The sequence below is a fragment of the Podarcis erhardii genome (assembly GCF_964252035.2).
Source record: "Podarcis erhardii genome assembly, chromosome: 14".
NCBI lineage: Eukaryota > Metazoa > Chordata > Lepidosauria > Squamata > Lacertidae > Podarcis > Podarcis erhardii.
The window spans coordinates 46,552,647-46,565,897 of NC_138503.1; the positions used below are offsets into that span (position 1 = coordinate 46,552,647).

At 47.6% G+C, this 13,251-nt stretch overlaps 1 protein-coding gene across 1 annotated transcript; it reads right to left on the bottom strand.

Moving 5' to 3' along the window:
• Window positions 1–210: 210 nt before the first annotated feature.
• NUBP1 (NUBP iron-sulfur cluster assembly factor 1, cytosolic) lies at window positions 211–13,244 on the bottom strand. Its single transcript, XM_081840003.1, has 11 exons — window positions 13,095–13,244; window positions 12,897–13,001; window positions 10,558–10,691; window positions 8,969–9,037; window positions 6,936–6,968; window positions 6,475–6,565; window positions 5,448–5,602; window positions 3,312–3,422; window positions 1,927–2,029; window positions 1,380–1,463; window positions 211–374 (listed from the first exon to the last, which is right to left on the bottom strand). Exons 1-11 carry the CDS (start codon window positions 13,141–13,143, stop codon window positions 322–324), a joined length of 987 nt encoding a protein of 328 aa, XP_081696129.1. The 5' UTR covers window positions 13,144–13,244; the 3' UTR covers window positions 211–321.
• Between the last annotated feature and the right edge of the window lie 7 nt (window positions 13,245–13,251).

The following is a 13,251-nucleotide window of genomic DNA, read 5'->3' on the forward strand; positions in this document are numbered from 1 at the left end:
TTTTTTTTTTACAGCCAAGTGGTGTATAGGTTTTATTAAATAAATAAACGTTCAAGGACTTTTGCTGATGAAGGTAACGGCCCTTAAGGGTAATCTAGCAATCAGAAGCAGACTTGTAACATGTGCTCAATGTATATATTCAGAAACAGGCATGCTGTGCCGCTGTCCAAAAGGGAGGAGAGACAGGGAGGAAAAGACGACTAAAGCCGGGACATTACTCAAAAAATTTATTTGCTTGCAAAACAAAGGCTTTATATATTCCTATACAGAGAGGCTTAAGGCGATCAACGCTTTCCTAAGCACCCTTCCATAGTTTGCTGTTCAAGTACTGTTTTCTTCCTGCGGGGGGCTGTGGCTACAGAAGTCTTGGATTCCTGCAGAAAGACACAACGCAAGATGAATCAAAATGCTGCCTCAGGTTCTTGCACTGGAGGCTGGAAATGCAAGCACACACCTCTCTGTGCATGCAGCACAATTCACTGGCATTCTCCACCGCAAGCCACGTTTGACCAGAAGAGGAGCTCTGGTCAGTGGAGAATTTGCCCTGGAGAATTTCCTAGGCCCCAGCATTAATGTACCGTATTTTTTCATATATAAGTCGCCCCCCATGTATAAGACACGCCCTATTTTGGGGGACTAGATTTAAAGAAAATGGGGGGGGGGTTGCCCAAAGTTGTTGAGCTTTTTAAAGGGGGAATTGCATCACCCCAGCAGGGCCGTTGCTGGGGGTTGGCAAAATGGGCAGCTGCTCCCAACACCACCACTGCGGGCGGGAAGCTCCCTAGAGCGCGGGTCGCCCACCAACCAGCTGGCTGACAGTGCGCAGCTCCCCCCCCCCCCACGCCACTATCAGTGTATAAGATGACCCTAGTTTTTTGACATGATTTTTCAGTAAAAAAAACACCTTGTCTAATACACAGGAAAATGTGGTACCCCTTTACTCTGCCCATTCTTAGCTGCAGAGTTCACTGCAGCAGTCACCTGCCATCAGCTGACTGATGTCAGCTCATTTTGAAACAGAAATATGACTTTGCACAAGGACAAGTATGATTCTTTAGTTCTCCAAGTGGGGACATTTTAATCAGGAACTGGCAGCGGGGGAGGAATCAGATCTAGAACTGAACGCCTAGTAACCTATGACTTACTCGGTTAGGTGTTTAACAACTTTCAGGCTAGGTATGAGTCACTTCTAGCTCAATGTGCTCAGAATCCTAGGCATACCGCTAGAAAAGAACTAGAGCTCCCAGCCATTCATATGCATCTGCAAGCCACAAGCTGCCATTCGGAGCTACCAAGAGTTGCTTGTGGGTGGACCGTAAAAATATGGAGGAGTGCAAAAGTTTCTCGGTTGCAGACTCTTTCTGGGATCCTGTACTTACTCTGGATGATATTCCTGTAGGATAACGTAGCTGGAGAATTTGGTACCTCGGACAAGAACGAGTGTCCCGCGTCACAGCTTTTTCCTAGCCCGGTGGAACAAGCAAACCGCAGTCAAAGGACACAAAGACGGATGCCAGTGTTTAGCTCAATAGTCTTTCTCAAACCCCACACTTGCATTTATGTTCCAAAGAACCCAGCGCCAGAGGGATGGGAAATTTGAAAGACCTCCAGATGTAGCTGGAAGATCTTTTCCCACTGAATGATAGTAAGTGGCATAAATCAGCTTCTTGCCCCATTTACAGCCGCTGACACTATGCCGGCTGCTACCGCCAGACCCATTAAACTACAATTCCCTGAGACCCCTGCCACGTTGGCTTGGCCTGATGGGAACTGGACCCTGATAACTTCTGGAGGGCCACAGGTTCATTCTCCCTGCATTAAAGAGATTTGCACTGTTTGTTTGCGTGCAACTTAAATCCCACTGAATATAAACAGTGTAACGCGACCGTGAGCAAGCTCAGAAGGTGCTTCAATGTGCGGCATTACCTATTTGTGGGTCCAGAGGCACCTTGCCCAGGAGAGGCACGTTCAAACTGTGGCACATGGCCTCTGCGCCACCAGTTGTCGGGGGGAATATCTGCGACTCGTTCTGTAAAATGAAGATGCCATTGAACATGAACCCAGCAGATACAAAAAGAAAAAGAGAGAGACTGGTTGTAAGCTTTCGGTCAGCAGATGTGAGTCTTATAATGCCTAGTACACTTCAAGTCCAGAACTCCATCTAGATTACAATCCTCAGTACAGTGGTACCTCGGGTTAAGTACTTACCGTATTTTTCGCTCCATAAGGCGCACCTAGTTTTTAGAGGGGGAAATCAAAGGGGGGGGGGAATCCCCCACCCAGCCCCAAAGAGCAAAGAAGCCAAGACAGCGAGCGGGATCCATCCCGCTCACTGTCTTGGCTTCCTCTTCAGCCGCGCGCAGCCCCTCCGGCCGGGAGAGGCTGCACGTGGCTATGGCGATTCTCCCATCTCCCGCAAAAGCCCACAGGAGCCGCGCACCCTTTAAGGAGTGTGTGGCTCCTGTGGGCTTTTCTACGAGGAGGGAGAAGGGACTGACTGGCCACGTCAGTCCCTTTTCCCTCCTGGGGAAAAGCCCGCAAGAGCCGCATGGAGCTTGTGTGCGGCTCTTGGGGGCTTTTCCTGCCTGCCTCCCCCCTGCATTCGCTCCATAGAACGCACACACATTTCCCCTTACTTTTTAGGAGGGAAAAAGTGCGTCTTACGGAGCGAAAAACACGGTAATTTGTTCCGGAGGTCCATTCTTAACCTGAAACTGTTCTTAACCTGAAGCACCACTTTAGTTAATGGGGCCTCCCGCTGCTGCCGCACCACCGGAGCACAATTTGTTCTCATCCTGAAGCAAAGTTCTTAACCTGAGGCACTATTTCTGGGTTAGTGGAGTTTGTAACCTGAAGCCTATGTAACCTGAAGTGTATGTAATCCAAGGTACCACTGTACTGAGTTAGACGGGCCAATGATCTGACTTCGTATAAGGCAGCTTCCTGTCTTCCTAACACTTCCCACTCCTATATCGATAGGGCTGCAGTCCTGCCACTCAAAGTGCTCAGCCAGACAGAAACTGGGGCATATCTTGAAACATCCTTGGTATTAGGGGCCAATTCAAGTTTTTCTCAATGAGCATCAAGCAGGGGCCGCAAAACTCCTGGGAAATACGGATCTAAACCCTGTCAGAATGTGGAAGGGACCATGAATTAATACACCAATAATTTGTGTGACAGTTGCGATAAAGCTGGGGAAAATGCAGGGTAGCATCTCATCAAAACAGCTTAAGGGGGACATTCTTCTGATGCTTAATGACCCGGTAGAGCAAGAATAATTCTCGTGCTTAAATGTATGCAAGAAATATTACCTTACATTTCGGGCAAATGAAGCCACTCATATTTTCAACTACTCCTATGATTGGCAGCTTCACCTTACGGCAGAAGTTTATTTCTTTCCGAACGTCCTGAAGAGCGACTTCCTATTTAAAAACAGAACAGTAACCCAAAAGAATGTTAATTCAGGTTCCCCAGGTCTGTTTGATACTCTCTCCCCCCCTTTTATTATAATGAGACAGCAGAGCGCATTTGTTCACAGGGATGCTGTACAGTTCATTGAAAGGCCCTTTTTGCACAATTAAAGGGGAGCCAAATGACAAAGCCAGGAACAAGGAGGAGGAGCCCATGAGCCTGTGGCCGTTTTAAATGGCAAAAACCATGCCCCCCCAGCCGGATTGGCCAGCCGGGGGGGCGTGACGCGGGCAGAGGGTTCAATGACACGGGGGCTTGGTTATAACCCGCTCACAACACCTCCCCTCTGTTGAGAGGCTTTCCCTGAGGGAAACTGCCCTTGGATAAACTCAGGCTGCAATCTGTTTACCCACAAGCCCCGATGCATTCAACAGAGCATATTGGTTAGGATTGCACTATTAGTTGTGCCAGCTCTGCACCGAGAGCAGGGATGGGAGTCTGAAGTCGTCCGGTTGCTGCCAAACTGTTAAGTCCTGTCATCTCCAATATTATCCAGATATTGCTGGGCTACAAATCCCACCACCCCTGACCTCTGTCCATGTCAGCTGCGGCTGATGGGAGTTGGAGCCCAAATGGCACCGGGGGTGGGGCGCAAAACCTCCCATTCTTGGTTTAAAGCGATATTTGAGATTACAGAGAATGGCCGATTACTCTCGTTCTGTGTGGGCGGTGCTTGTGGCCTCTAGCCAATCAGCCGCCATCCTCAGCAGCCAAAATAGCCGCCACCCCCAGCCCAGCCACTTAGAATCTGGCTGGCTGGAGGGCAGGGCAGGATTGCCTGCCCAAATCCTTCAATTAGAACATGTGAATTAGGGGCACACTAGTGGGAGTAATAATAATAATAAATAATTTTTATTTATGCCCTGCACTCCCCGGCCAGAACTGGGCTCAGGGTGGCCAACACCAATAAAATTACAATAAAACATAATAGGAAAGGGGGGGAACAAAAAGAAAAAAACAGTTAATTAAAATGCGGGTTAAAATGCAGCCTCATTTTAGTAGTAGCCCATAAATCAGAACCGTAAGGGGAGGGAAACATAAGGGTTAGACTGAGTCCAAACCAAAGGCCAGGCGGAACAGCTCTGTCTTGCAGGCCCTGCGGAAAGATGTCAAGTTCCACAGGGCCCTGGTCTCTTGTGACAGAGGGTTCCACCAAGTCGGAGTCAGTACTGAAAAGGCCCTAGCACTTGTTGAGACCAATCTAACCACCTTCTGGCTCGGGACCTCCAACGTGTTGTTATTTGTGGGCCTTAAGGTCCTCCGCAGGGCATACCAGGAGAGACAGTCCCGTAGGCACGAGAGTACCCTCGCTGGCAGACTGTGAGCTCCGGATGCGTCCACTCTGGTCCGCCAGCAACATACAAAACCTAACTGCACCTGGCTCCTACAGCGCAGTCGGCAGAACAGCAAGCCCTCCCTCCTTCCCATTATGCTCCCACCATTTGCGCTGTTTAACCTTTTTACTGCATTCTAGGTCTCTTGCTGTGACTGAAATCCTAACCTTATTTTTATATTGAGCTAGAGAACTAGTTACTGTATGAATTCAATCTGGGTCTGACACCCACAGTTTTTATACAGTGAAATCAAAGTATTCCCTCCTACTGAAGCTTCCAAAAAAGAAAAGAAAAATGAGACGGGCGGAGCTGAGCAAAGGTGATTTATTTAGGGCTTATCCCCACCTCTATTTGCCCCACTGCTTTCCTCCCGGGGAAGCCCAATCTTTATCGCTGAATTGGAACAAACGTAAACTGGGTTTTCTGCAGATTGCTGTTGGTTCCGATTTAGCACTAAAGAGTGTGTTTTCCAGAGGAAAGCATTGGGGCAAAGGCAAAACCACTCAGATCCATGCCTGGGACAAGTGGAAAACCACTCAGACCCACACTTGCTGGGCACAGACAAGTGGAAGTTTGGATGCGCAGTGAGTCTCCTACTCAGCTAAATCTCTGAGTTTTAACCCCTGGAGTTGTGTACCTTACCTGAGGGGTGGTGATTACCACTGCCCCATCTATGTTGGCGGCACTGAGGTACTGCACTATAGATAAGTGCTCATCCGATGTTCCTGGAGGTGTATCTACAATAAGGTAGTCGACTTCGCCCCAGTCCACATCGCGGAGAAACTGCTTAATCATTCCTGGAAACATAACAAGCATGATTAAAGTTGGGTGTTTATATTTAGCTCCCTGAAACTGTATCCAGCTGCCACCATTTCTATGGCTCAAATGAGGATTGTGTCTCAGCAGTGTTTGCTGTCTCCATTAGAGGTCTAAGAGCTTGTGTAACATGCACTAGCAAAAGAAGAAAAGTGGGGGAGGGACTGAACTCAGAACTACACAGTTCAATTCTGACAAGCATGCTTGAGGTGGTCTGGAAACAACATCTGATTTCCTCCCCCCTCCGGTTTCTGGAGTGGTTTAAGAAGCACTGGAGCAGTGTGCATAAGCAAACAGACGAAGGCAGATGATGCAGGTTCTCAGCTCGTAATCGGTGGAGCTGAGATCCAATGCACAGAAAATGCTGGATTTTGAAACAGGGTGGTTTTTACTTCCTAGAACAGATAAAGCAACAGTTGCTTAAGTTACTTTGATTTCTAGTTTGAAGATGCTTTGGTTGGTTTTAAAACTTTTTGTGTGTGTCAGCTACCTTGTGAACTCTGTTGAAAGCCTGTCTCAAGATATGCTATTCATAAATTAAAAGAAATAAAAAATACCCTTAAAGCCACAATGCTATTAGCCCCAACTCATCCCTACCACAAGCTGACAGAAGTCAGATTTTATCAAGTGTGGCTCTACATTGCAGCTTCACAATCCCTCTTCCCTTCTTTTCTGTGTGACCACTCCTCAAGCAAAGCACCAGAAATGTTGCTAGTTCCTATCAAACAGTGAAAGTAACTTAAAACGTTATGAACTAAGGCTTTAAAAAATAACCACTGGGCTAATTGAATTTCAGTCTCTTGCATTCTACGAGGCAAGTCTTTGTTGGTACTGATCATTCTGAGATACACACCATTTTTTTTGGGTCCTCTCCAAATAACGGCATCATCAGGGCTGCCGAGTAAGAATCCTACCGACATGACTCCCAAGTTTTCTTCAACGTACTACAAACAAAAGCACATACGTGTTTGGTAAAACGGACAATGTAGATTAAATAAATTATTTCTGCTTCTGAACAAGCAGCTGTGGTCTTACCACTTCTAGCATAGATATGCATGTGTGTGTATAAACAAAGTGAAAACCTGACCTTTCTGGTACCCAGCCTAGTTTGCCTCATGCAAATCACCTGGCATACAACCAGCCAGTAGGCAGCACCAGGAAGTTTAGCATCGAAAAAGGTGAGGCACTGCGTGTAACAATAATATTTCCCCTGCCCTCCCCCAACACTCTTTTTTTTTTTTTGAAAGGTGCTGCTATCATTGCCTCCATGAACCAGGAAGAGTATTCACATGATTTTTTTAAAAAACAACTCACCACTGGAGACCATCCAGAACCACTTTGGTGAACCTGAAAAAGTAGACATTTTATGTTAGTGTATGTCCGGGGAGCAGGTTTCTGTCGAGGGCTGCATTCCATCAGGGATCTCCTTTTAGGGGCTGCATGACAGTGTTGGGTGGAGGCAAAACTAGCAAAATAATAACTGCGGGTGTGCGGGGATTATTTTGTTTTTGTTATTTTTGTATGCATTTCTTTTTCCTGTTTTTATACTGTAAACTGCCCTGTGATTCTCAGACGAAGGGTGGTAGAGAAATCAAATAAACAAATAATAGCACCAATGGGTGGGGCCACCCCTTTATACTCCCTCCCTCTCCCCATGTAGTTGGCTGCCAAGAGTGGGGCACATTGCTTTTGCCAGGGGTCTGGACAGACTGCTTGCAGAGGGCTTTACCACAGCTCCGCCTGGATTGGGAACCTCATGACTGTATTCTAAAGCGCCCTACGTGGGGCTTCCCTTGGGACTGGTCCAGAAGCTGCAGCTGGTGCAGAATGCTGCAATCAGTTTTTCTGAATGGAGCACGTGGACACACACACATATTCCACAGCTATGGAGGGGGACTGCACTGGTTTCCCATCAGCTCCTGGGCTACGTTCAAAGCCATGTTGTTAAACTATAAACCCCTTAACCACTTTTAGCAGGTTTCATGAAAGATTGCCTGCTACTGTATAGACCTGTAAGATCAGCTGGGCAAATTCTATTTGAAGCATGATATCCTACAGAATATCACAGGGTGGTGAACCCCCTAGTGGCATTCTCTGCTATTGCCCCGTTCCATGGAATGCCCTTCCCTCTGCTGTACCTGAAGCAGTTGCTTGAGATGTCTTCAAAGACTTTTTGCCCAGGCTATCCCTGACTATAAGATTGGACCCTTTCTTATGTGCTTAAGCCCACTTGAATCTGTTTTACTTGCTTTTAAATTGCTTTTAAATTGTTTTATTAGTTTTAGGCTGTATTTTTATTTCAATCGATATTGTTTCCATATTGTTCATACAGTTCAGAGTTGTTGTTTTTAAAAAACTATTAAGCCAGTTGGAAATACTTTTATAAAAATAAATCCCTTTTGGCTCCCATCCCCAATTGTCCTCCTCCCCCCTCCTACCTCTGGCCTCCCCCCACCAGCACAAACTTAGGTCAAGGGCTAGTATACATAGAATAAGCACACAGGTTATCTATTAAGAACCTCAATACCCTGCTGCTGCTCACAATTTGTGACAGGGAGTTTTTAAAACATTACTGGGGGGGGGGGGAAAGGTAGGTGGTAATCCAGAACTTAACATGTAAACTCCTTGAGGCTCCCTCCAGGCCTGGATATTTGCAACACAATATACTTGACAAAGAAAGAGAGCCAGAGACCTGCAGCACCTGTTCATAAGCAGGGTAGACACTATGTGTAGACAACCCTAGTAACAGAAACACATACTCTCCCCCACATAAACCACATTTTTAAATCCTAAAAAGGTTCCTGGTGAGCCAAACCCTGCACAGAGACTCCTCCCAAGTCATTTTTCATTTTCGAGCTTTTTAACAGAACCTAAATGGTAGCGGTTTATCACCAATTTTGTGCAGTCTAAGCAGCTGTTCCCTGCTGAAAGAACCATTGAAGCAAAGCTGAAAGGGAGCCCTATGCTCATTCAGCCAAAATCTTGGCTTAAAAATTTGTATAAAGGTTAGGTAAATGACCCCTGGATGGTTAAGTCCAGTCAAAAGCAACTATGGAGTGTGGCGCTCATCTTGTTTCAGGCCGAGGAAGCTGGCATTTGTCCAAAGACAACTTTCCAGGTCATGTGGTCAGCAGGACTAAACTGCTTCTGGTGCAACAGAATGTGATGATTGCCGGTGCACGGAAATGTCGGTTACCTTCCTGCCACAGCGGTACCCTATTCCCGAAGACAGCTACAGGACAGAGGCGCTTCAAGTCTAACGAACCCTAAAGAAACATCTGACCAGGCAGATCAGACGTGGCAGTGGTCCCACAGTGTTTTCTTCCATTTATGAAGTCATATCATACCTGTTCCCCTTCCAGGCCCATGATTTTAGGGATGGATGGACCACAGATGTCAATGTCCAGCACAGCAACCTGGAGGGAGTTGGAAGTAAGTTGAGGAAGGGGAAGTTAGAAGTGAGCAAGCAGGACTTGCAACAAAATGTTGCGTGTCTGTCCAGGGTTTTTCAAAGCTGTGGACAGTTATGCCCTGTTCCAAGTTACTAGACACCTGACATTTTTTGTCCCCTTCTCCCTAGCAGTAAGTCAGCACAATGTGATCACTAAGTGTGCTCATTGGGCTGTTCTGAAGTAACCTCCCACCCCTTTAAGGCTTCCCCCCAAAATATTTTTTTGTACTGCAAACCTAGGGATTCCCCCAAGCCTGCTGGAATTTCCCTCTTGTGATGGATGGTGCCATTTCTGGCTACATAAGGCCTAGAACTTGAAGCATGACCTTGCCATGATTATGTATCAGGAATAGAGAACCTGTCGCTCTCCAGATGCTATTCAGTCACCTCCCATCATCCTTGCCCCACTGGTCATCCACTTAGTGAAGCACAGTGGAAGGAAGCATGAAGTGCTCCAAAATCTCTTGGTAGATGGCTGTGTTGACCCTGGACTTAATGAAGCACAGTGGACCAACACCAGCTGATGACATGGCTCCCCAAATCAACACAGACTGTGGAAACTTCACACTGGACTTCAAGCATCTGGCATTGTGTGCCTCTCCATTCTTCCTCCAGACTCTGGGTCCTTGGTTTCCAAATGAGATGCAAAATCTGCTCTCATCAGAAAAGAGATTTGGGGAGCTATGTCATCAGCTGGTGTTGGTCCGCTGTGCTCCATTAAGTCCAGGGTCAACACAGCCATCTACCAGGAGATTTTGGAGCACTTCATGCTTCCTTCCGCAGATGAACTTTATGGGGATGCTGACTTCATTTTCCAGCAGGACTTTGGCACCTACCCACACTGCCAAAAGTACCAAAACCTGGTTCAATGCCCATGGGACTACTGTGCTTGATTGGCCAGCAAACCTGCCTTGACCTGAACCCCATAGAGAATCTATGGGGCATTGCCAAGAGAAAGATGGGAGACATGAGACTGAGCAATGCAGAAGAGCTGAAGGCTGCTATTGAAGCATCCTGGTCTTCCATAACACCTCAGCAGTGCCACATGCTGATAGCATCCATGCCACGCAGCATTGAGGCAGTAATTGATGCAAAGGGGCCCAAACCAAGTACTGAGTACATATACATGCTTCTACTTCTCAGAGGTCCAATATTGCTCTCTTTGCAATCCTTGTTTTGCTGATTTCATTTAATATTCTAATTTTCTAAGATTGTTAATTTGGGGTTTTCATCAGCTGTACGCCATGATCATCACAATTATAACAAATAAAGGCTTGACATATCTCGCTTTGCATGTCATGAGTCTATCTCATATATTAGTTTCACCTTTTAAGTTGAATTACTGAAATAAATGAACTTTTCCACAATATTCTAATTTTCCGAGTTTCACCTGTATTTTGAGATGAATTGCCTTCTTTGTCACCATTTACAATTGAATAATATGGGCTTCAAAAACAAACAAAATATAAACAGGATCACACTCACCTGTTTGGTTTCATCTTCAGCCAAGCCATGCGCCAAGTGAGCACTGAATGTGCTCTTCCCTACGCCTCCTTTCCCAGACAACACCAGCAGTTTGTGTTTCACAGCTTTCATTTTCTCCTTGATTTCCTCAATAGCTTAGACAGAAAAAAGGCAAAGCACAGAATTTGTGTGGGAAGGATAACATTCTAAACAGAATCTGTTCCCTCATGCAACATGAAGGTGCCCAGTTCCTAGAGAACTCTATCGATTAGCTAACCAGGTTTGCAGATAAATTTCTGCTAAATTATATTCCTAATGCTACAGCTCTAATAGCTGCCTGTACAAGTCATGGGATACAAATAAAGTCTGCAGGTGAGGCTTTGCCCATTGCCACATTTGCACAATGGGGAAAAAATATTCAGAAAAGGGAAACCAAAATAAGAACTTTAAGAGCCTGCAGGATCAGGCCAAAGGGGCCCCCATCTAGTCCAGCATTTCTGTTCTCACAGAATGGGAAGCTAGCAAGTAGGATTCAGGCACAGCAGCACTCTCCCTTGCCCTCCTGTGGACTTCAGCAAGTGGTATTCAGAAGCACCTGTGCTTCCAACCCCTGAGGCACAGCATAGCCAAGCCATTGTAGCTAGCACCCATTGATAACCTTATCCTCCTCCATGAATCTGTCTAATCCTCTAGTTTGTGGCCATCACCCATGTGGGAGGGAGTTCCACAGCTTAACTAAGTGCTGTGTGAAGAAGCACATGATACAAGTGGGATGGTGTGGCTCTCCTATGAGGGAAAAGGTTACAACATTTGGGCTTTTTAGTAAATAGGGGCAGGAGAGAGGTTTATTAGGAAAGGAATTTAGAATAAAACCTGTGCCTGAAGCAGCCTGGCAGTGCCTCCCCCCCCCTTTGAGATGATATGCTTTAGTTGAGATTTCTGCACTGCAGAATCATAGAATCGTAGTCAGAAGGGAACCCCAAGGGTGATCCAGCCCACCCCCTGCAATGCAGGAATCTCAGCTGAAGCCTCAAGGGGGACTTGACATCTTTCCGCAGGGCCTGCAAGACAGAGCTGTTCCACCAGGCCTTTGGCCAAAGCACAGTCTGACCCCCTCCTTTGGTAATCCTCATAGCCCATTAATTTGATTTTGAATTGATTTTAAAATGAATTGATTTTAGAATGCTGTTACTTTACTGTTGTTAGCCGCTCTGAGCCCGGCTTCGGCTGGGGAGGGCGGGATATAAATAACATTTTATTATTTATTATTATGACAGACGGCCATTGAACCTCTGCTTCAAAAACCCTCCAAGGAAGGAGAGCCCACCACCTCCCGAGGGAGACCGTTCCCCTGCCAAAACAGCTGTTACTGCCAGAAAGATGTTGAGCCTGAGCCTCCTTTCTTGTGGCCATGGGTTCGAGTCCTACCCTCTGGAGCAGGAAGAAACTAGCTTGCCCCGTCTTCCGTGGGGCGGCCCTTGAGATATTGGAAGAGGGCTCTCCTATCTCCTCTCAGCCTACTCCTTCCCAGGTGCGCAGCCTGGGAGTCATTTTGGACTCACAGCTGTCCATGGAGGTGCAGGTCAATTCTGTATCCAGGGCAGCTGTCTACCAACTCCACCTGGTACGCAGGCTGAGACCCTACCTGCCCGCGGACTGTCTCGCCAGAGTGGTGCATGCTCTAGTTATCTCCCGCTTGGACTACTGCAATGCGCTCTACGTGGGGCTACCTTTGAAGGTGACTCGGAAACTACAACTAATCCAGAATGCGGCAGCTAGACTGGTGACTGGGAGCAGCTGCTGAGACCACATAACACCGGTCTTGAAAGACCTACATTGGCTCCCAGTACGTTTCCGAGCACAATTCAAAGTGTTGGTGCTGACCTTTAAAGCCCTAAATGGCCTCGGCCCAGTATACCTGAAGGAGTGTCTCCACCCCCATCGTTCTGCCCGGACGCTGAGGTCCAGCGCCGAGGGCCTTCTGGTGGTTCCCTCATTATGAGAAGCAAAGCTACAGGGAACCAGGCAGAGGGCCTTCTCGGTAGTGGCACCCGCCTTGTGGAACGCCCTCCCATCAGATGTCAAAGCGATAAATAACTACCTGACATTCAGAAGACATCTTAAGGCAGCCCTGTTCAGGGAAGTTTTTAATCTGTGATATTTTAGTGTATTTCTGGTTTTTATGGAAGCCGCCTAGAGTGGCTGGGGAAACCCAGCCAGATGGGCGGGGTACAAATAATAAATCATCATCATCATTATTATTCCCAGGCTAAACATACCAGGCTCCTTCGGTGCAAGGGGGTCAGACTAGATGACCCCCCGGGACCCCTCCCAACTCCACGGTTCCATGCGATCCTTACCTGGGTCGGGTCCCACGGGCCCCCTGGAGGAGCACACGCCCTGGTTGGGGCAGCCCTGGCAGGCCTCGGCCTTGCCCGCCTGGTCGCTGCCGGTGCCTGGGCATTCTGGGAGAGGCGAAAGGAAAGAGAAGTGTTAGTGGAAGCCGGCGAAGAGCAACCCCCCCCCCACCACCACACCCCCCCCGCCTTTCCCCTCACCCTGAGGCGGCACGTCCAGCAAGGCCGGCCCTGCCGGTGCCGCAGCCATGGCGCAACCAGCTGAGGAGAAATGGGGCGAAAACACAAACACAGGCACTTCCGGCGACGAGCGTCACCTTCAAAAGAGTCCGCCTCCCCACTTCCGGTTGCGCGCTCG